The 20,920-nt window shown below is 44.7% G+C and overlaps 1 protein-coding gene across 2 annotated transcripts in view; it reads left to right on the top strand.

Annotated features, from left to right (window-relative positions):
• IGF2 (insulin like growth factor 2) overlaps positions 1-20,920 on the top strand; it is a 53,576-nt gene that overhangs the window by 25,045 nt on the left and 7,611 nt on the right. Inside the window, exons 2-3 of one of the 2 annotated variants that reach the window (XM_063944722.1) lie at positions 1,588-1,765; positions 20,194-20,360. In XM_063944722.1, coding sequence (XP_063800792.1) covers positions 1,588-1,765; positions 20,194-20,360 — 345 coding nt within the window. The remainder of the gene's footprint in view (positions 1-1,587; positions 1,766-20,193; positions 20,361-20,920) is intronic. The other variant, XM_063944723.1, reaches the window with a different exon arrangement.

Below are 20,920 nucleotides of genomic sequence, written 5' to 3' on the forward strand. Positions count from 1 at the left end.
GTACTCCAATATTCCATGGTTGTCTTTAGGGACAACTTTCTGGGAAGAACTTGGCAATGAACGCACAACCACATAGAAAATGCAGTGAGCAGATACATATGTTTGGTTACTAATAGTCACAGTGTGCATCTGCAGACATTTTTCTCTATTAGTACACACAATACAGGAGCAATGAGTGCCAGAAGGGGATGCAGTCAGTAAGGGTTAGGCACTAGGTTAGGGATAGGCGGAGGGGTGTGGGAGTTTAAGGCTAGACTGTGGAGGAGGGTTATGGTGCGGGAGTGGACGGTTAGGGTTATTCTGCGGGAGGGGGCAGTTAGGGTTAGGCTGCAGGAGGGGTGGGTTAGGTATAGGGGTAGGAGTAGGGATAGGCTTAAAAGACTTACCGGGATCCATCAGGATTTTGACTGTTGGGATTTCGGTATCCGGACTCCAGGTCGACAGCACAAAGGTCGACACACCTTAGGTCGACGTCAATTGGTCGACACACCTTAGGTCGACATGGACAAAAGGTCGGCAGGAACAAGGTCGACATGGACAAAAGGTCGACATGAGTTTTTCACGATTTTTTTCTTTTTTTGAACCTTTTCATACTTAACGATCCACGTGGACTACGATTGGAACGGTAAAGTGTGCCGAGTGAAGCGGTAGCGGAGCGAAGGCACCATGCCCGAAGCATGGCGAGCGAAGCGAGCCATGCGAGGGGACGCGGTGCAATAATTGGGGTTCCAGGTCACTCTACGAAGAAAACGACACCAAAAAAACATAAAAAACTCATGTCGACCTTTTTCCATGTCGACCTTGTTCCTGTCGACCTTGTTCCTGTCGACCTTTTGTCCACGTCGACCTAAGGTGTGTCGACCAATTGGCGTTGACCTAAGGTGTGTCGACCTTTGTGCTGTCGACCCTGAGTCGAAATCCCAGACCCGGGATTTCATACCCAATCTGCCAGAAGGCCTGCAAGCTCCTTTTATTATCCTGTACATATGTGCATTTGCCAGTGCTTGCTTTTTGGCTTCTTAGTATTATGTTTTGTAGTGATTGGCCTGATTCTCCACTGGCTATTATTTATTTGAGGATTTTTTGGTTAATATGCATGGATTACCAAATGTATTAGCTGATCACAAATTTCTGAGATTTATCAAATTTCCTAAATATCTACATCCACTGGAACATAACTCACTTCTGTACAGTGTATTACTGCATGATAAATCTCTTCCTTAACTTCCTAAGCAGCATCAGACTTTGACAAGTGCCCTTTGCCTCTACAGCTAACACTCCCTCAGTTGATAAAGTCTCTCACACTACTTCCCTTCTCCTGCGCACAGTTTTAGAGTTCCTGATTTTGGTACCCCTAACACCTTGTTGTAGAGCCGACTTGGGTGATCCAGGTGACTATGACAGCATGTATCTCCTCACTTGCTGTCACCTAATGTTTTCACTCCTGCGCTCTCTGGTTTGTGATGTCCTTTTGACTTCTCGTTTTGCTCTTTACAAATGCAAATAATGTAACACCTGTAGTGAAAACGTATGTTTAGTACCTGGTACATTCAGTCACTAATGTGTATTGTTTCTTCATTTTTCCAGCTACCAGGAATGCCACTCACTAGTCACGTCATGTTGATCCTATATACTTTTATAGCATACACGGCTGAATCTTCCGGGGCCTTCATCCTGGCGGAGACACTTTGTGGTGGAGAGCTGGTTGATACACTTCAGTTCATTTGCGGAGACAGGGGCTTTTACGTCGGTAAGTCGAACTACAGTAAGTACTCAATTAATTACTGTCATGAATTACTGTTACTTGTGAAAGCACTTAACAACTGTATGCATGTTTATGCATTTTCATAGCAAACAAAAGCTCAGACGTTTACAATAAGACACATACTAACGTACAAAATGTCATTAACCAACAACTGCTGTTGGTGTACTGTTTCCGAACTTGGCTCCCTATTGGGAAACAAGCCCGATGTCGCCAGAGGGGATCAAAAACATACTTTAATGCATTGCTGGATAAGTGTTTCCATACTTTCATCCAGTACCCTTTAACACTTTCATTGCTGGCCATGGGTGAAAAGTTTGTGCTAGAGTTGTATCATTAAAATTAGTTAAATGGAATTGCCATGTCACTATGACAGGAAGTCTTAATTAGAATGTTTTGTTATTATGGAACAGCAGGTTTTGTCATAGGTGTTTCTATAATGGCTGCAATGTGTGCGGTGTACACAGTCCCCTGGGTACAGGAGGGGCACACACCGCACACACTGCACCCATTTTTTACATTACTTTTCCGGAGCCCAGCGTCGGGGGCTGCAGTCGCGGCAAAAATCGCCAACAAAATGGGTATGCGCAGTAGTGATTTTGGTCAACGGAACATGGAAGGCTCCATGTTTCTGGAGACCTGCGCATGTGCAGTTGACTCCGGCACAATACCGGAGTCTGCTATGGCGTACAGAGGAGGGCGCCCACCCGAAGGTGCAAACGGGCCCCCTCCTCTGTTAAAATGCCCCTGGATTGTATTGTTTGTTTGCTTGTCTTTTGTGCTTACCCAGTGCTTGCACTTACCTAGGATGTTACTTTGTAGAGCAGGCCTGGCCAACCTGTGACTCTCCAGCTGTTGTGAAATTACATATCCCAGCATGCCCTGCCACAACTTTAGCATTACCTAATAGCAAAAACTTTGGCAGTGCATATTGGGACTTTTAGTTTTAACAACAGCTGGAGAGCCACAAGTTGGCCAGGCCTGTTCTAGAGAGAATGTGGCTCTTTGCATGCTGTTATTAGGTGCTATTAGCTGCGTGCATGTTGTACACAGAATCTATAAGGCTAATTATGTTGGCCGCCGCCGCTGCTGTTTTGTGTTCGATTTTGGGCACTTGCCTGTTATCATAGACTATTTGACCCAAAAATAATGCCAGTGCCATCTGAAGATGACCACGTGTGGCGTGTGACCAGTGTCAGGCTGCATTGACACCAGTGGTGATCTGGCCCCAGCACTGCTGGTTCTAATCTGTTTTGCGCACCTATGTGCTTGGCTGATGTTAACAGTGATCCCGTTGCTCAAGTTCTGGATCAACTGGCAGCTTCACATCTTGTGTGACCACATTAACAGCACTTGACATGATATAGGGGATCATTCCGAGCAGATTGTGGCTGTGCTAAATTTAGCACAGCTACGATCATTCACACTGACATGCGGGGGGATGCTAGTCCGCCCCGCATGTCAGTCTGGCCCCCTTTCATCCCCCGCAGAAGTGCAAAGGCATCGCACAGCGGTGATGCCTTTGCACTTCAAGAGTAGCTCCCGGCCAGTGCAGCTTTAGTGTGCTGGCCGGGAGCTACTCATTGCTCCCCGGCCCGCAGCGGCTGCGTGTGACGTCACGCAGCCGCCGCAGACCGTCCCCCCAACGGTCCGGCCACGCCTGCGCCCTCCCGCCCAGCGACCGCCTTTGTCTCAGGTACCGACGGCTGCCATGCACCGGCGCACTGCTCTGCGCATGTGCAGTTCCGACCCGATCGCTGCGCTGCGACAAACTGCAGCGAGCGATCGGGTCGGAATGACCCCCATAGTTATAACCATCGTATATAATGATATGTAAAGAAGTGCCAGAAAACTGTGTCAAATTAGGCCATACAATAGCACAGGATTTCAAATCAGCACTGCCATGACATGTGAGATTTATCTATGGCAGTGATAATTTGATATCCTGTACTATTGTATGTAATTACAATGGAGGTGTAAGCTGCAAGTGATTGCAAAAATCTTTTTCAATAGGTGGTGACAATAAATGACTGTTATTCATTATTGTTTGAAGGGCCTTTGATTTGTTTATACAGTATATATATATATATATATATATATATATATATATATATATATATATATGCATGCATATAATCTAAAGCTGTTCTCACTGTGCTGAGAAATGTTCGTCTAGAGCTTTCACTTCTGATGTCATATACTGAAGTGTCATTTATTTAATTCTTAAAGCTTGACAGCTGTCTGTAGTACAGAACAGAGATGCAAGAGCGCTTCTCTAGGAACAGCTGATAAGAGTTTGTTCTGTGTAACTTGTGCTGACTGTGCACATTCCTGCCCTATGTGTCTTTCTCGGTAAAGCTGGCAGGGGAGAAAAGGATGACCCAAGCGGGAGGCAGAATGGGGGGACAGCGGTTCAGTGAGCCTGGTCCCACAAAGACCCTCATTGTTGCCTCCTGCATTCCTTCGGGGAAAGTAGATGGGGAAAGGGGGGGGGGGGGTGAGAGATTGTTTACTTCAAACTCCCCTTTAACTCAGTTTGATTGATTTGGTAAAAGGGGAGGGAGAGTGTTTGAGGTAAGAGAGGGACAAGGGAAGGATACCGAAAGGAAATTGCCAGCACATTCACTGCACACATGTCCTGAGAGAGAAAGAGCAAGCGCAGGAAATATGTATGGCACTACAGGCCGATCGTGTCTTGCTGGTTAATGGGCTGTTGCAGGGCCGTCTTAACAGCAGTGTGGGCCCCTAGGCATAGCAAAACACTGGGGCCCCTACCCATCCTCCATGGGTGGGGGTGCTATCAGCAGCAGCTTTGATGTCCCGCGGGCGGTAAGGGGTGTTCTATATTCAGCTCAGCATGTAGGACTTGGAGCAGTAATTTCTGCTAATTACTCCTTTACTGCACAGATAGGGTGGAAGGGAGAACACTAAACTGTACAAGGAGGCACTGGGCTGAATGAAGGGGCCCCAGTATATGACTTTCAGGGTGGTAGGGGGGGTGTTTAATACATAAGGAAGGGGTCGATAGTGGAGTGGGCTTAATTTTCATCATTTTCTGGTGAGAGAGTAGCTTGCTTGACTGCAGATATCTCAAGTTCCTGGAAAAAGATTTCTTAGCTGTGAATGGGATAACAAATTAGAGTGTCTCACCTGTCAGGAGGAACTGGGGACTTGGGGATCAGAGTTCAGGAGCCAGAGCAATTAACCAACAAATATATAAAACTTGATATTAGACGTGTGGAGCTGGAGCAGGTACCAGCTGCTTGAAGGCTGATATATTTGGTTCTGGGCATAGTAGAGACAAGCTGCTAGTGTTCACCGAAAGTGGAGAGTCACAGCTTTTGAAATATACCCTCAGAAAAACATTAAGTCATACAGAGCCCGAGATATCTGGCTGGGAAGAGCAATTAACAGGCTTGGATGGGGACCACTGCTTTGAAGTCGGATATCTCTGGTTCCCTAGGGCCGATTTTCAAAAATCTGGTACCCCTGGAAAGAGGGGACCCTCAGCTATCAGTCTGGGCCCCTTATACTCATCGGGCCCTTGGGAAAGAGCCCATTGAGCTATACGAAAAGACAGCCCTTGGCTGTTGTGTGACCCAAAACACAGCTGAATAGTCTTCCTTTAGTGTTTTGCAAGTTTTTTTTCCCCCCAATGCCCTAATGCTAAACAAATCAACATTTATTTTTTTTAGAACCATTATTAAATTAATAACTTCCAAACGGACCTAGGCAGGCTACATTTTTTTTTTTTTAGGTTGAATTGTTATAAATGGGCTAGGAAGCAGTGTCATGATATGCTGAATTCAGGCTATTGATTGGCTGTCTCTACTGCGTGTAAGAGGAGATGGGTAAACCTGAGAGTGGACTCCTGTATGCAATACACTCACCAGGTCATTATTATGTGTGGGTTACGAATCCACAGTCTGTGTGACTTTTTGTCTTTTATGGAAGTATTATAAAAAAAACTTCCAGTCTTTGATTTAGATGATAAAAAGTTGCTGAAAGGTCCAATTTAATTCTAGTTCTCATGTCTGAGTCTGCTTTGTAGAATAGCCAGTCGTAATAACTAGGAGTTATTGTTTTTGTTTGTGGAGGCAGAATCTATCCACAATTTTTTTTTCTTTTTCTTTTTCATTTTAAACTAAGCTGCTAAAGCCTGTGCCATCGCTGTTGCCAAAAAAACAACAACAAAGTACACCCAATTTTTGTTGTTTTAATGTTTTTACAGTCAAGTGACAATTTTATTGCTAACCGGACTTGTTTCCAGAACATAGCGTGCAGGGTTGGTTTTTTTAGCACCTACAGTACCAGACTAGCTGTATCTGTTATCATCATAAGTACTCTGCTGAACACATTTGAGAAAAGCAGAAGAGGTCATAATAAAATGAATATTAATATTTTCAATCATAGAAATAACTGCTGCTTTAGGACAGTTTAAGTTCTACTCTATTGCAGGAGCTGTTTGCTCAGTCACATTGTCATTTTATTAAGTATATGTCATACCTTTGGCCAGGCATTTCCCCCATCTGGTCTCTGTTGTGTAGCCATGAAAGCTCTTTGTGTTATGGCTCATTGCAGGTTTCACTCACATTTCAGGGTCTCAGAACTTATAGCATTGCTCTCTCAAAATAGAGGGGGAGATGAATCAAGCCTTGGAGAGAGAGAGATAAAGTGAAGAAGTTTCCAAAATCAACCAGCTGTCATTTCAAACACTGTGCTAGATAAATGACAGTTAGACACTAATGCTGCTTTCAGATCGCAAATGCCGGATCCCACTCGGTAAGAGAAACGTGTCCTTATCGGGTGGGATCCGGCATTTGTGCTCCTTTGCTGGCTTTCCGACATGGTTGCCATAGCAGCGGGGGGCGCAGCAGCAGCAGGGGCGGGGGTGGAGGCAGCGCTGGGAGATGAGCTCATCTCCTGCGCCGCCTCTCCCTATGCTGTGAATGGGAGCCGTGTCGCATCGGAACGGCTCCCATTCACACTGCACCTGACCCGGTATTCAACCCGGTAATAACCCTTCTTTTTTACCGGGTTGAATTACCGGGTCAGGCGACCCGCTAATTCAGCAAAGGAGCTTTCACATCGCACACTGACCCTTTTCGACACGGCAATATGCCGTGTCGATACCGGGTTATTTGTGCGATGTGAAAGGGGCATAATTAGGTAATTTGGACAACTTCTCCACTCCCCAATGCTTGATACATCTCACCTAGAGTGCTTTAAAGGGGAACATCCACATTCACAGTAAATTGTTCTAAGCAGACGTTTACTTTCATTGCCTTCAGATATAACAAGGAGTCAGCTGTTATATACATAAATACATACAGTACAATGTATCCAAAGCACAGATCTATGGGGGTGATTCTTAGTTGATCTCAGCAGGAATTTTGTTATCAGTTGGGCAAAACCATGTGCACTGCGGGGGGGGGGGCAGATATAACATGCAGAGAGAGTTAGATTTGGGTGGGTTATTTTGTTTCTGTGCAGGGTAAATACTGGCTGCTTTATTTTTACACTGCAATTTAGATTGCAGATTGAACACACCCCACCCAAATCAAACTCTCTCTGAGTTCCCCTGTAATACATATTTATCAGTAACTTTCTGTGTTTGTATACTGTAGATACTATCAAGTACTAGATTCCATGCTGGTTGGGTTTATACTGAATGTTAAAAAGAAATGATAATTTCATGTGGCATTATATGTGTTTCATGTAACCATTTGAGTTTAAAGGCTTTATAACATTAAGCAAATCAGGGGCATGTGGTGTATAACATTTTCCCCATTTTATGTATTTTTTCCTTTTCTATGGTTCTTAATGGCCTTTGGAAGCTGCTTACCTATGTATTCAGGGGTATGACAGCATAAAGGGGTGTCAACTACCCAATGTTCCAGAAACATTTTAGGCCACATCCACAAATGGCCTCCATGTTTCCTGGCATGCGAAAGGCATCCCACTCTGGTTTTGTCTGTGAAGAGAAGGCTGTAAGCTTCTATAGGCAATACCATCTATTGATGACATTGCCTGTTGTGCACCAGCTCGTACCTTGCTGCATGCGGTAACATCACAGTCCCATAGAATCCTATAGAGACTGATGTGCTGCGGGTCTGTATGTAGCAGATATCTCCGATATCTGCTGTTACCCTTTTTAGTACATATGGGCATCCATATGTACTGAGGCAAACCTCCAGAAAATGTTGTTTTCTGATATTTTATCGCATATCAAGGTTGGATGCATCCCACCCAGCTGAACGTATAGCTGAATGGAAGGGAATCATCACAGTTATTTTCCAATATTCTAGTGGAAGCCTTTCCCAATGTAGTGGGGGCAGCTGCAGTAACAACTCCATATTAATGACTATGGTTTTCAAATGAGATGTTCAAAAGCAGATATGAATGTGATATTCCAGTGTCCACATACTTTTGGCCATGTACTGTAATTTGCCTTTACACAGCAAAGGCATCAACACTATGAATCCCAAACACATATTTAAATGACTTTATCCATCAAAACATAAAGTACCCTGAAAAATAACAATAAACAAGCAATATATGCCAAGCGTCAGACTGTTTTGCGAGAGGGCTCAATAGACAGCTTAAAACAATGCATTTTACTTTCTTGTGTTAATTACATACATTTCCAGCCTGTCCTTTGGCAGTTTGTAATTATAGAGAAAAACTTTAGCCTAAAGATATGTACGGTTAACACTATGACGAGTCTAAGCGTCTAGTGATTTGCTAAAAAAAAATTTGACATGTATAAATATATCCCTTAATCAAACATAATGTTATTGAACATAAGAACCGCTTTACCAACTTTGTCACTGCCCACATCATCAGATAAGTATCCCAAGTCACTAGGGCAAGCAACACTGCTTTAGTACTAGTAACTGTTTAGTAAGAGATCCATTATTCGACTTTGGTGAAGTAAACAGGGAACAGGGACAACAGCTTCTTCTACTACAAGCAGTGATGCAGAACATCTGCAGTATAAATATCGGTGCAACGGCCATGCAGGATGCTGGCTGAACTCAGACTTTTTTTTTTAAAGGGGCAATCATGTACAATGCTAAACGTGTGCCTTGTACATGATTGCCTCTTTAAAAAAAGTCAGAGTTCGGCCGGCATCCCGCACTGCTGCCAAACTCGGGCAGCATCGAATCAAGTGTTCAGTATATCAACATGAAAACTGAACATTGCTGTGGTACATTCATAACCATTGGTTGGAGGAAGTGGCTCAGTGATTAAGAGCACAAAAAGACAAAATATTTAATATACTCATTATAGTAGTAAACAGTAGAGATGAGCGGGTTCGGTTCCTCTGAATCCGAACCCGCCAGAACTTCATGTTTTTTTTCACGAGTCCGAGCGACTCGGATCTTCCCGCCTTGCTCGGTTAACCCGAGCGCGCCCGAACGTCATCATGACGCTGTCGGATTCTCGCGAGGCTCGGATTCTATCGCGAGACTCGGATTCTATATAAGGAGCCGCGCGTCGCCGCCATTTTCACACGTGCATTGAGATTGATAGGGAGAGGACGTGGCTGGCGTCCTCTCCGTTTAGACACTTGATTTACTAATTTTGGGGAGCATTAGGAGTACTCAGTAGTGTACAGTGCAGAGTTTTGCTGATAGTGACCAGTGACCACCACTTTTATTTATAATCCGTTCTCTGCCTGAAAAAAGCGATACACAGCACACAGTGACTCAGTCACATACATACCATATCTGTGTGCACTGCTCAGGCTCAGGCCAGTGTGCTGCATCATCTTATTATATATCTGTCTGACTGCTCAGCTCACACAGCTTATAATTGTGGGGGAGACTGGGGAGCACTACTGCAGTGCCAGTAGGTTATAGCAGGAGCCAGGAGTACATAATATTATATTAAAATTAAACAGTGCACACTTTTGCTGCAGGAGTGCCACTGCCAGTGTGACTAGTGACCAGTGACCTGACCACCAGTATATTATAATATATCTCTTTATCAACCAGTCTATATATTAGCAGCAGACACAGTACAGTGCGGTAGTTCACGGCTGTGGCTACCTCTGTGTCGGCACTCCGCAGCCCGTCCATAATTGTATATACCAGTGACCTAACCGTGGTTTTTTTTTCTTTCTTTATACATACATACTAGTTACGAGTATACTATCTCTTTATCAACCAGTCTATATATTAGCAGCAGACACAGTACAGTGCGGTAGTTCACGGCTGTGGCTACCTCTGTGTCGGCACTCCGCAGCCCGTCCATAATTGTATATACCAGTGACCTAACCGTGGTTTTTTTTTCTTTCTTTATACATACATACTAGTTACGAGTATACTATCTCTTTATCAACCAGTCTATATATTAGCAGCAGACACAGTACAGTGCGGTAGTTCACGGCTGTGGCTACCTCTGTGTCGGCACTCCGCAGCCCGTCCATAATTGTATATACCAGTGACCTAACCGTGGTTTTTTTTTCTTTCTTTATACATACATACTAGTTACGAGTATACTATCTCTTTATCAACCAGTCTATATATTAGCAGCAGACACAGTACAGTGCGGTAGTTCACGGCTGTGGCTACCTCTGTGTCGGCACTCCGCAGCCCGTCCATAATTGTATATACCAGTGACCTAACCGTGGTTTTTTTTCTTTCTTTATACATACATACTAGTTACGAGTATACTATCTCTTTATCAACCAGTCTATATATTAGCAGCAGACACAGTACAGTGCGGTAGTTCACGGCTGTGGCTACCTCTGTGTCGGCACTCCGCAGCCCGTCCATAATTGTATATACCAGTGACCTAACCGTGGTTTTTTTTTCTTTCTTTATACATACATACTAGTTACGAGTATACTATCTCTTTATCAACCAGTCTATATATTAGCAGCAGACACAGTACAGTGCGGTAGTTCACGGCTGTGGCTACCTCTGTGTCGGCACTCCGCAGCCCGTCCATAATTGTATATACCAGTGACCTAACCGTGGTTTTTTTTTCTTTCTTTATACATACATACTAGTTACGAGTATACTATCTCTTTATCAACCAGTCTATATATTAGCAGCAGACACAGTACAGTGCGGTAGTTCACGGCTGTGGCTACCTCTGTGTCGGCACTCGGCAGCCCGTCCATAATTGTATACTAGTATCCAATCCATCCATCTCCATTGTTTACCTGAGGTGCCTTTTAGTTGTGCCTATTAAAATATGGAGAACAAAAATGTTGAGGTTCCAAAATTAGGGAAAGATCAAGATCCACTTCCACCTCGTGCTGAAGCTGCTGCCACTAGTCATGGCCGAGACGATGAAATGCCAGCAACGTCGTCTGCCAAGGCCGATGCCCAATGGCATAGTACAGAGCATGTCAAAACCAAAACACCAAATATCAGTAAAAAAAGGACTCCAAAACCTAAAATAAAATTGTCGGAGGAGAAGCGTAAACTTGCCAATATGCCATTTACCACACGGAGTGGCAAGGAACGGCTGAGGCCCTGGCCTATGTTCATGGCTAGTGGTTCAGCTTCACATGAGGATGGAAGCACTCAGCCTCTCGCTAGAAAACTGAAAAGACTCAAGCTGGCAAAAGCACCGCAAAGAACTGTGCGTTCTTCGAAATCCCAAATCCACAAGGAGAGTCCAATTGTGTCGGTTGCGATGCCTGACCTTCCCAACACTGGACGTGAAGAGCATGCGCCTTCCACCATTTGCACGCCCCCTGCAAGTGCTGGAAGGAGCACCCGCAGTCCAGTTCCTGATAGTCAGATTGAAGATGTCAGTGTTGAAGTACACCAGGATGAGGAGGATATGGGTGTTGCTGGCGCTGGGGAGGAAATTGACCAGGAGGATTCTGATGGTGAGGTGGTTTGTTTAAGTCAGGCACCCGGGGAGACACCTGTTGTCCGTGGGAGGAATATGGCCGTTGACATGCCAGGTGAAAATACCAAAAAAATCAGCTCTTCGGTGTAAAGGTATTTCACCAGAAATGCGGACAACAGGTGTCAAGCCGTGTGTTCCCTTTGTCAAGCTGTAATAAGTAGGGGTAAGGACGTTAACCACCTCGGAACATCCTCCCTTATACGTCACCTGCAGCGCATTCATAATAAGTCAGTGACAAGTTCAAAAACTTTGGGTGACAGCGGAAGCAGTCCACTGACCAGTAAATCCCTTCCTCTTGTAACCAAGCTCACGCAAACCACCCCACCAACTCCCTCAGTGTCAATTTCCTCCTTCCCCAGGAATGCCAATAGTCCTGCAGGCCATGTCACTGGCAATTCTGACGAGTCCTCTCCTGCCTGGGATTCCTCCGATGCATCCTTGCGTGTAACGCCTACTGCTGCTGGCGCTGCTGTTGTTGCCGCTGGGAGTCGATGGTCATCCCAGAGGGGAAGTCGTAAGCCCACTTTTACTACTTCCAGTAAGCAATTGACTGTTCAACAGTCCTTTGCGAGGAAGATGAAATATCACAGCAGTCATCCTACTGCAAAGCGGATAACTGAGGCCTTGGCATCCTGGGTGGTGAGAAACGTGGTTCCGGTATCCATCATTACTGCAGAGCCAACTAGAGACTTGTTGGAGGTACTGTGTCCCCGGTACCAAATACCATCTAGGTTCCATTTCTCTAGGCAGGCGATACCGAAAATGTACACAGACCTCAGAAAAAGAGTCACCAGTGTCCTAAAAAATGCAGCTGTACCCAATGTCCACTTAACCACGGACATGTGGACAAGTGGAGCAGGGCAGGGTCAGGACTATATGACTGTGACAGCCCACTGGGTAGATGTATGGACTCCCGCCGCAAGAACAGCAGCGGCGGCACCAGTAGCAGCATCTCGCAAACGCCAACTCTTTCCTAGGCAGGCTACGCTTTGTATCACCGCTTTCCAGAATACGCACACAGCTGAAAACCTCTTACGGCAACTGAGGAAGATCATCGCGGAATGGCTTACCCCAATTGGACTCTCCTGTGGATTTGTGGCATCGGACAACGCCAGCAATATTGTGTGTGCATTAAATCTGGGCCAATTCCAGCACGTCCCATGTTTTGCACATACCTTGAATTTGGTGGTGCAGAATTTTTTAAAAAACGACAGGGGCGTGCAAGAGATGCTGTCGGTGGCCAGAAGAATTGCGGGACACTTTCGGCGTACAGGCACCACGTACAGAAAACTGGAGCACCACCAAAAACTACTGAACCTGCCCTGCCATCATCTGAAGCAAGAAGTGGTAACGAGGTGGAATTCAACCCTCTATATGCTTCAGAGGTTGGAGGAGCAGCAAAAGGCCATTCAAGCCTATACAATTGAGCACGATATAGTAGGTGGAATGCACCTGTCTCAAGTGCAGTGGAGAATGATTTCAACGTTGTGCAAGGTTCTGATGCCCTTTGAACTTGCCACACGTGAAGTCAGTTCAGACACTGCCACCCTGAGTCAGGTCATTCCCCTCATCAGGCTTTTGCAGAAGAAGCTGGAGGCATTGAAGGAGGAGCTAACACGGAGCGATTCCGCTAGGCATGTGGGACTTGTGGATGCAGCCCTTAATTCGCTTAACAAGGATTCACGGGTGGTCAATCTGTTGAAATCAGAGCACTACATTTTGGCCACCGTGCTCGATCCTAGATTTAAAGCCTACCTTGGATCTCTCTTTCCGGCAGACACAGGTCTGCTGGGGTTGAAAGACCTGCTGGTGACAAAATTGTCAAGTCAAGCGGAACGCGACCTGTCAACATCTCCTCCTTCACATTCTCCCGCAACTGGGGGTGCGAGGAAAAGGCTCAGAATTCCGAGCCCACCCGCTGGCGGTGATGCAGGGCAGTCTGGAGCGACTGCTGATGCTGACATCTGGTCCGGACTGAAGGACCTGACAACGATTACGGACATGTCGTCTACTGTCACTGCATATGATTCTCTCAACATTGATAGAATGGTGGAGGATTATATGAGTGACCGCATCCAAGTAGGCACGTCACACAGTCCGTACTTATACTGGCAGGAAAAAGAGGCAATTTGGAGGCCCTTGCACAAACTGGCTTTATTCTACCTAAGTTGCCCTCCCACAAGTGTGTACTCCGAAAGAGTGTTTAGTGCCGCCGCTCACCTTGTCAGCAATCGGCGTACGAGGTTACATCCAGAAAATGTGGAGAAGATGATGTTCATTAAAATGAATTATAATCAATTCCTCCGCGGAGACATTGACCAGCAGCAATTGCCTCCACAAAGTACACAGGGAGCTGAGATGGTGGATTCCAGTGGGGACGAATTGATAATCTGTGAGGAGGGGGATGTACACGGTGATATATCGGAGGGTGAAGATGAGGTGGACATCTTGCCTCTGTAGAGCCAGTTTGTGCAAGGAGAGATTAATTGCTTCTTTTTTGGGGGGGGTCCAAACCAACCCGTCATATCAGTCACAGTCGTGTGGCAGACCCTGTCACTGAAATGATGGGTTGGTTAAAGTGTGCATGTCCTGTTTTGTTTATACAACATAAGGGTGGGTGGGAGGGCCCAAGGATAATTCCATCTTGCACCTCTTTTTTCTTTTCTTTTTCTTTGCATCATGTGCTGATTGGGGAGGGTTTTTTGGAAGGGACATCCTGCGTGACACTGCAGTGCCACTCCTAGATGGGCCCGGTGTTTGTGTCGGCCACTAGGGTCGCTAATCTTACTCACACAGCTACCTCATTGCGCCTCTTTTTTTCTTTGCGTCATGTGCTGTTTGGGGAGGGTTTTTTGGAAGGGACATCCTGCGTGACACTGCAGTGCCACTCCTAGATGGGCCCGGTGTTTGTGTCGGCCACTAGGGTCGCTAATCTTACTCACACAGCTACCTCATTGCGCCTCTTTTTTTCTTTGCGTCATGTGCTGTTTGGGGAGGGTTTTTTGGAAGGGACATCCTGCGTGACACTGCAGTGCCACTCCTAGATGGGCCCGGTGTTTGTGTCGGCCACTAGGGTCGCTAATCTTACTCACACAGCTACCTCATTGCGCCTCTTTTTTTCTTTGCGTCATGTGCTGTTTGGGGAGGGTTTTTTGGAAGGGACATCCTGCGTGACACTGCAGTGCCACTCCTAGATGGGCCCGGTGTTTGTGTCGGCCACTAGGGTCGCTTATCTTACTCACACAGCGACCTCGGTGCAAATTTTAGGACTAAAAATAATATTGTGAGGTGTGAGGTATTCAGAATAGACTGAAAATGAGTGTAAATTATGGTTTTTGAGGTTAATAATACTTTGGGATCAAAATGACCCCCAAATTCTATGATTTAAGCTGTTTTTTAGTGTTTTTGGAAAAAAACACCCGAATCCAAAACACACCCGAATCCGACAAAAATAATTCGGTGAGGTTTTGCCAAAACGCGTTCGAACCCAAAACACGGCCGCGGAACCGAACCCAAAACCAAAACACAAAACCCGAAAAATTTCAGGCGCTCATCTCTAGTAAACAGCTCAATTTGGTATGAAGCTCTGTCTTTTATCCAATACGGCGGCTTGTTGATGCCATTAACCTACACATAACATGCAGCACTCCTGTAATTTTGGCATCTGTAGAATCATGGATTGCAGATATCTAATTCTTGAGCCAAATGGTGACCATACATCAGGCAGGTATCAGGGTGGTTCCCTGTTCTGGCTCAAGGTATCGGGGAAATCCAACATGTTGAAAATCCTTGATTCGCCTATTCCTACCAAAAAATTATCAGGATCGATGTTTCTGGGATATTCAACATGCTGTTTTTTGCTGATTTCCCCATGGATGGCCGATCATCCATGTTTGGCTAATCAGATAGGCAGAACGGAGAAGCATAAGCTCTTGGTCCTCAAAATCCCTTGTTTCTCTTACTATATATTTTTGTTGTCATAAATAATGGAGATAATTTACAATAAGCAGCTGCTGTGCAAAATCCTGCTTGTAAATATAACCCCATTCTCATCCTTCGGAGATAATGGGTGCTATTTACTAAGCCTTGGATGGAGATAAAGTGGACGGAGATAAAGTGCCAGCCAATCAGCTCCTAACTGCCATGTCACAGGCTGGGTTTGAAAAATGACAGGAGCTGATTGGCTGGTACTTTATGTCTGTCCAAGGCTTAGTAAATAGACCCCTATATGTCCTTTCTATGCATACCCCATGCTTTGCCCATCATAGTTTTGAAGTATCTGTACCAAGTCTTTATATTCTGGAGCAATCTATAGAAATTAGGGACAGTTGGCAACTATGTAAAAGTAACTGTATTATTAGACATCAAGGCATAAATTTACTAAACACAACATGTTTTCCTTTGAATAATTTCCTGCTTAAACATGCCAAGAGGTGCTTCTTTCCCCTCTTGCCTCAGGACAATTCATCTCTATATCATGACACTGGGCATGTACATACCTTCAAACATATGTAGCAGCCTGAGTGGGACAGCAATGTTCACACAAATGATGTACATAGTCACCTATCATGGGAGAGTGATCATGTATAGTCACGGCATACCCAGCGCTTCCTTTACTAGGCAGTACAATGGTGAATGGGATTTATCATTATAAATGACTGGTTCATTGGTAAACTGTAGATCCAATCAGGAACAGCGGGATAGAGCCTTGTTTCGGAACTGTCATACCGAAATTGGGAAATTGGCTTTCCTATAAAAATTCAGGCTAATGCCACTTAGGAACCAAGTGGGAAAAGCCTGCATATTAGTAATTGAAAATATTCTACAGCTATGGCAGTCAAGTGGCAACTCTGTGCAAAGAAATGACAAACCTCCATGTTTTTAAATGATAAACCTCCAGTCAACCCTTATTTTTCTACAGTGCGGCCGTTCTAGCTAACATTTCACAAATAACTCTGTTTACTGTATGCTTGCTTGCCAGCATGTATTGCAAAGAGGTTTATAATCAATGGGATATCCATTGCATATATTGTTTATATTACCATGTCTCGTCCAAGCTCTGTATAGATAAAGTAACAAGCCTGTGCTTGCTTTATCAAAGGATGTTACCCTTTGTTATTCCCAGTGGTACAAATTTACTAATGTGGATTCACAATACCAATGCACTGAAAATAATTATGATAAACTCTTAATTAAGATGGAGTATAAATGAGGTGCTAAGCATGTTTGCTCAAAAAGGCATGCCCATGTATTATGGGGTGTAGTATGGCTGACCGGCGGTCTCCTGACCGCCGGTCAGCTTACCGACGCCGGGATCCCGGCAGCATACCGACGCCGGGATCCCGGCGGGGAGGGGCGAGTGCAGCAAGCCCCTTGCGGGCTCACGCTGTGGGCTCGGTGGCGACCTGCGGTCGCCACGGGATCTATTCCCACTCTATGGGTGTCGTGGACACCCACGAGTGGAAATAGTCCCTGTTGGTCGGCATGCCGACCACCGGGATACTGAGCCGGCGGGATGGTGGAGGAGGTCATGTGACTGTCGGTCAGCAGACCGCCGGTCACATGAATACCACCCGTATTATGTTTGATCCCCCCCCCCCCCCCCCCCACACACACAATTTGGATGGTTCTGCTGACAACTGTGGAACCTTACAAATCTATGGCAATAATGTTTGCCTATCTTCATTTAAAAGTCCCTGTTGATTGGACAATACAACAAACTACTAACTAAACAAAATACTGTGTATTTTAATAAGGCAAAAATGCATAGAAAGCACCTTTGTATCTCCCGGTAAAGCATTTTAAAGAAAACCTTGCTGTGGCATAATGCACGTGACAGAATAGGCAGTTTCCTACAATCAGAAAACATGGGACAGATAAGAATCTGGTATGCAAATATAAAGAGACTCTTGCGTACTTAGGATCACTAGAAGAGTTATTTATTTAGGGTGCAAAACCCAGAGTTTACAGTAAAAATAGATAATTACATGTCAGTAAAAAAATAGAACTGCTTTTAGTGTTCACTGAACACCGAACTGTAAATCCATGTTATAAGTTGTAGATCCTAGAAGGGTTAACAGACTAAAGCATAGTTGATGGAAAAGAGCTGAGTGGGCTTAGTGTGACACCCCCTATCCAAGAGTGAAATCCAAGCCTGTTGTTTACATGGCTTACTCTGCTGGTATTTGAGCTGAGGGACATGAATATTTATCTGAAATCTTCAGGCTAGGAGTAGAAGGATAGGTGTCCCAAGGAGCTAAAACTCATTGCATGAAGTTAGAATACCTATGCATATATTTCTATTAGTCTGCCAAGTGACCTACTGTCATTTGCACAACGTCATTCATATCTATTAAAGGTCAGTTGTCTGACTGATGAACCATGGTTCAGATGCTATTGCTTATTTTTCATGACCTTATTTTTATTTCACTGTTGCCAATAAAAAAATAAATGAAGGTTTACGGTGTACTGGACAGAGACCAAACACTGCAATTCCAGGAATATTGTTCCTGCAAGAGATGAAATATTCTAAATGTCCAGAGCAATCTGGTGTATGAAGTTTAACTGGTATGACTAAGTTAGTTAGCCTATCTGATTAACCAGCAACTTGTCAAAGTGACAGCGATTACTGTGAGTGTGCACTGTTCTATTCTCTTCCTACATTAGATCTAATGCTAACCTCACACGCACCAATGCTGGCACCAATATCTGCAATTGGTGCAATATTATTGTGTGTGAGGCCCCCAAATTTATATTGTTTATTTCCGCGGATGCCCACATACCTGGCAAATAACCATTGTTGTCCTATATATTTTGTTGTGTGCCGACTGCAATGGCAGGCCCCCAAGTAGTCAGGCTACACGGCATACATTCCAAATCTCTAGCTAGCTTCTCACACTTTGGTCTAGAGAAGTTTCAGACCGTATGTTGCCATTTTAAATGAATTAGTATTAGTTGACAATGGCTTTGGAAGAATGAAAATTCAGTAATAGGTAATCAGTGCTGCCAGGAGATCTGCTAGGCCCAGTACTGGGGGGAGCATGACCAAGTGTGTGGGGGCACGTGGCCATACCCCATTGCAGATAACGGAGATTATAATATTTGCTATCAACGGTCTGGGGAGGGGGGGGGGAGGGGGAGGGGGAGTGGACATACCATTTTGAGAGTGTGGCTGCACCTCCTGGGAGGCTCTGACGGAGGAACAACGGCTGGCGTACGGACACTTGGATAGCCCATGTCACATATACAGTACATGTCTTCCCTGATGATGGCATTATCCCAAGTATAACAAGTAGCTGTGGGAGGTGAAAGGAGGCCCTTCACAATAAAATATGGAACTGCTTTTTATAAGAAAATAATATTGCGGAGTACATTGATTTTGCTCTATTATTATCCAGTCTAAAAACATGTTGAATGTAGGGCCAGGGTTGAGGAAATAATGCATAGGTCCTGACCTATGGGCACAGGCAGTGGCAGGGTGCCCCTTGTACTTTTCACTAAAAATCTTTAAGTTTGTGTTTTTTTAGGTTTATGGGGCGTATTCATCATCGTGGGCTGAATTGTGGGTTGGATACTTAAATACCAGAACAATTCAGTATTGCTACGGTGAGGGGACAGCTACTCCGAAAAGCCGTCACCCACTATCCCTAACAGCTGTGCCCACAATCCCTACTGTAGCAGTGTTACCTACTACTGCCGTGACAGCCAGTGTGCGTGCATGATTTTATGCATGTGCACGGTTGATGGACACTCACTGTGGAGGCGGTTGAGGGTACCGCTCTGATCCCTCTTTGCAACCCCAGGCCTCCTTCACATAAGAAGGAGTGGGGCTCTGGGAATCAGCACCATCTGAAGATGGTTTGCTGAATACTAGGAGTCCCCATGCGGTCCCTAATAATGAATGGTAATGGTCACTTAAAACATGGGAAAAATATCATTTCTGCATGTGTAACAGGACCTTTAAATATGGTTAATAGACCCCTATGCATCTTATTTTACATAAACTATATTTGTATTGCTGTAGATAGAACATACTGTAGTTGAAGTTGAGCTCTGCAGAAATTGGGTGAAGCAGCCGAGGCTGGGAAAAACGTAAAATCTATAATGAGTATATATCCTTCCTGTCTTTACAATGTTATTTAGTATATGCGCGTGACAACAGTCTAGCTCTTTTTTTTTTAGACTGGAAACCACCTCTGTCTGCTTCCCATACTGTATCTCAGGCTCATTAACACTGGCAATCATTTACAAGGCATGGTTTTGCCTTGTACGTGATTGCCACTTTAAAAAAGTCTGAGTTCGGGCGGGAATCCGCATCTCTGGCCAACTCGGACTTCATTATATCAAGCTCCTGATATCCCAGCGAAAATTATTTTACACCGAGCTGGGTTATTGTGGCGGTGTAAAAGGGGTATAAGTAAGCAGTAAACCTCTGTGATTTGTAATAAAGTCAAATATCTGCAAATAAAATCTGCAATTATAAGAAAATAAGACATGATATTTTATGTTAGAATATCTTTAAGAAATATTAACTGATATGTTTTGGTTCTTTAAAGAAAAGAATACTGGACGCTCCAATCGCAGGTCTGGCAGGGGGATTGTGGAGGAATGCTGCTTCCGCAGTTGTGACTTAGAATTATTGGAGATGTACTGTGCAAAGCCAGTCAAGAACGAGCGGGATCTTTCCATCGTACCTTCTACAGCCATGCCACCTCTGAGTAAGGTGAGTGGTATATGTCAGGTTAAGGAGTTTTTCTAATCTCAATCTGTTTATGAGATCTACTGAGTCAACAGTAAAATGTCAGCACTTTTACTGAAATTACGTAGAGGATGAGGGCACGGGAGTTAAGCCAAAGATTTGTTAACCTTGTTCCGATACTTTAACCGTTAGACTAAAACGGAAATATATTATGACCCCATCAAAGCAATAAAACTTGTAAAATAGCTTTTTTTTTCTTCTTTATTTGTTAATATTTTTTTGTATTTCATGTTACTACTCTGATGTCTGTTTATGTCACAGCATGCTTTTATGGATGGGGAGTGGGGTGGGTGGGGAGCATTGACTAAGCCATGAAACTACTTGAACCAGAAATGTTGCACAAGTCAAGTCTATGAGGCATCTGGCAACAAGCATCCATAATTGATGTAGGTGGCAGGGCTTTAACTAGGTGTGTGCCAGCGGTGTCGCCACCCAATGTGCAGTGACACAGGACAGAAGCTGCCCTAGTGGCACCTGGAATGGCACCTTGCAGGCAAGAGTTAGGTAGGGGAGGGTACCTGACA

The sequence above is a fragment of the Pseudophryne corroboree genome, chromosome 11, assembly GCF_028390025.1.
Source record: "Pseudophryne corroboree isolate aPseCor3 chromosome 11, aPseCor3.hap2, whole genome shotgun sequence".
Taxonomy (NCBI): Eukaryota; Metazoa; Chordata; class Amphibia; order Anura; family Myobatrachidae; genus Pseudophryne; species Pseudophryne corroboree.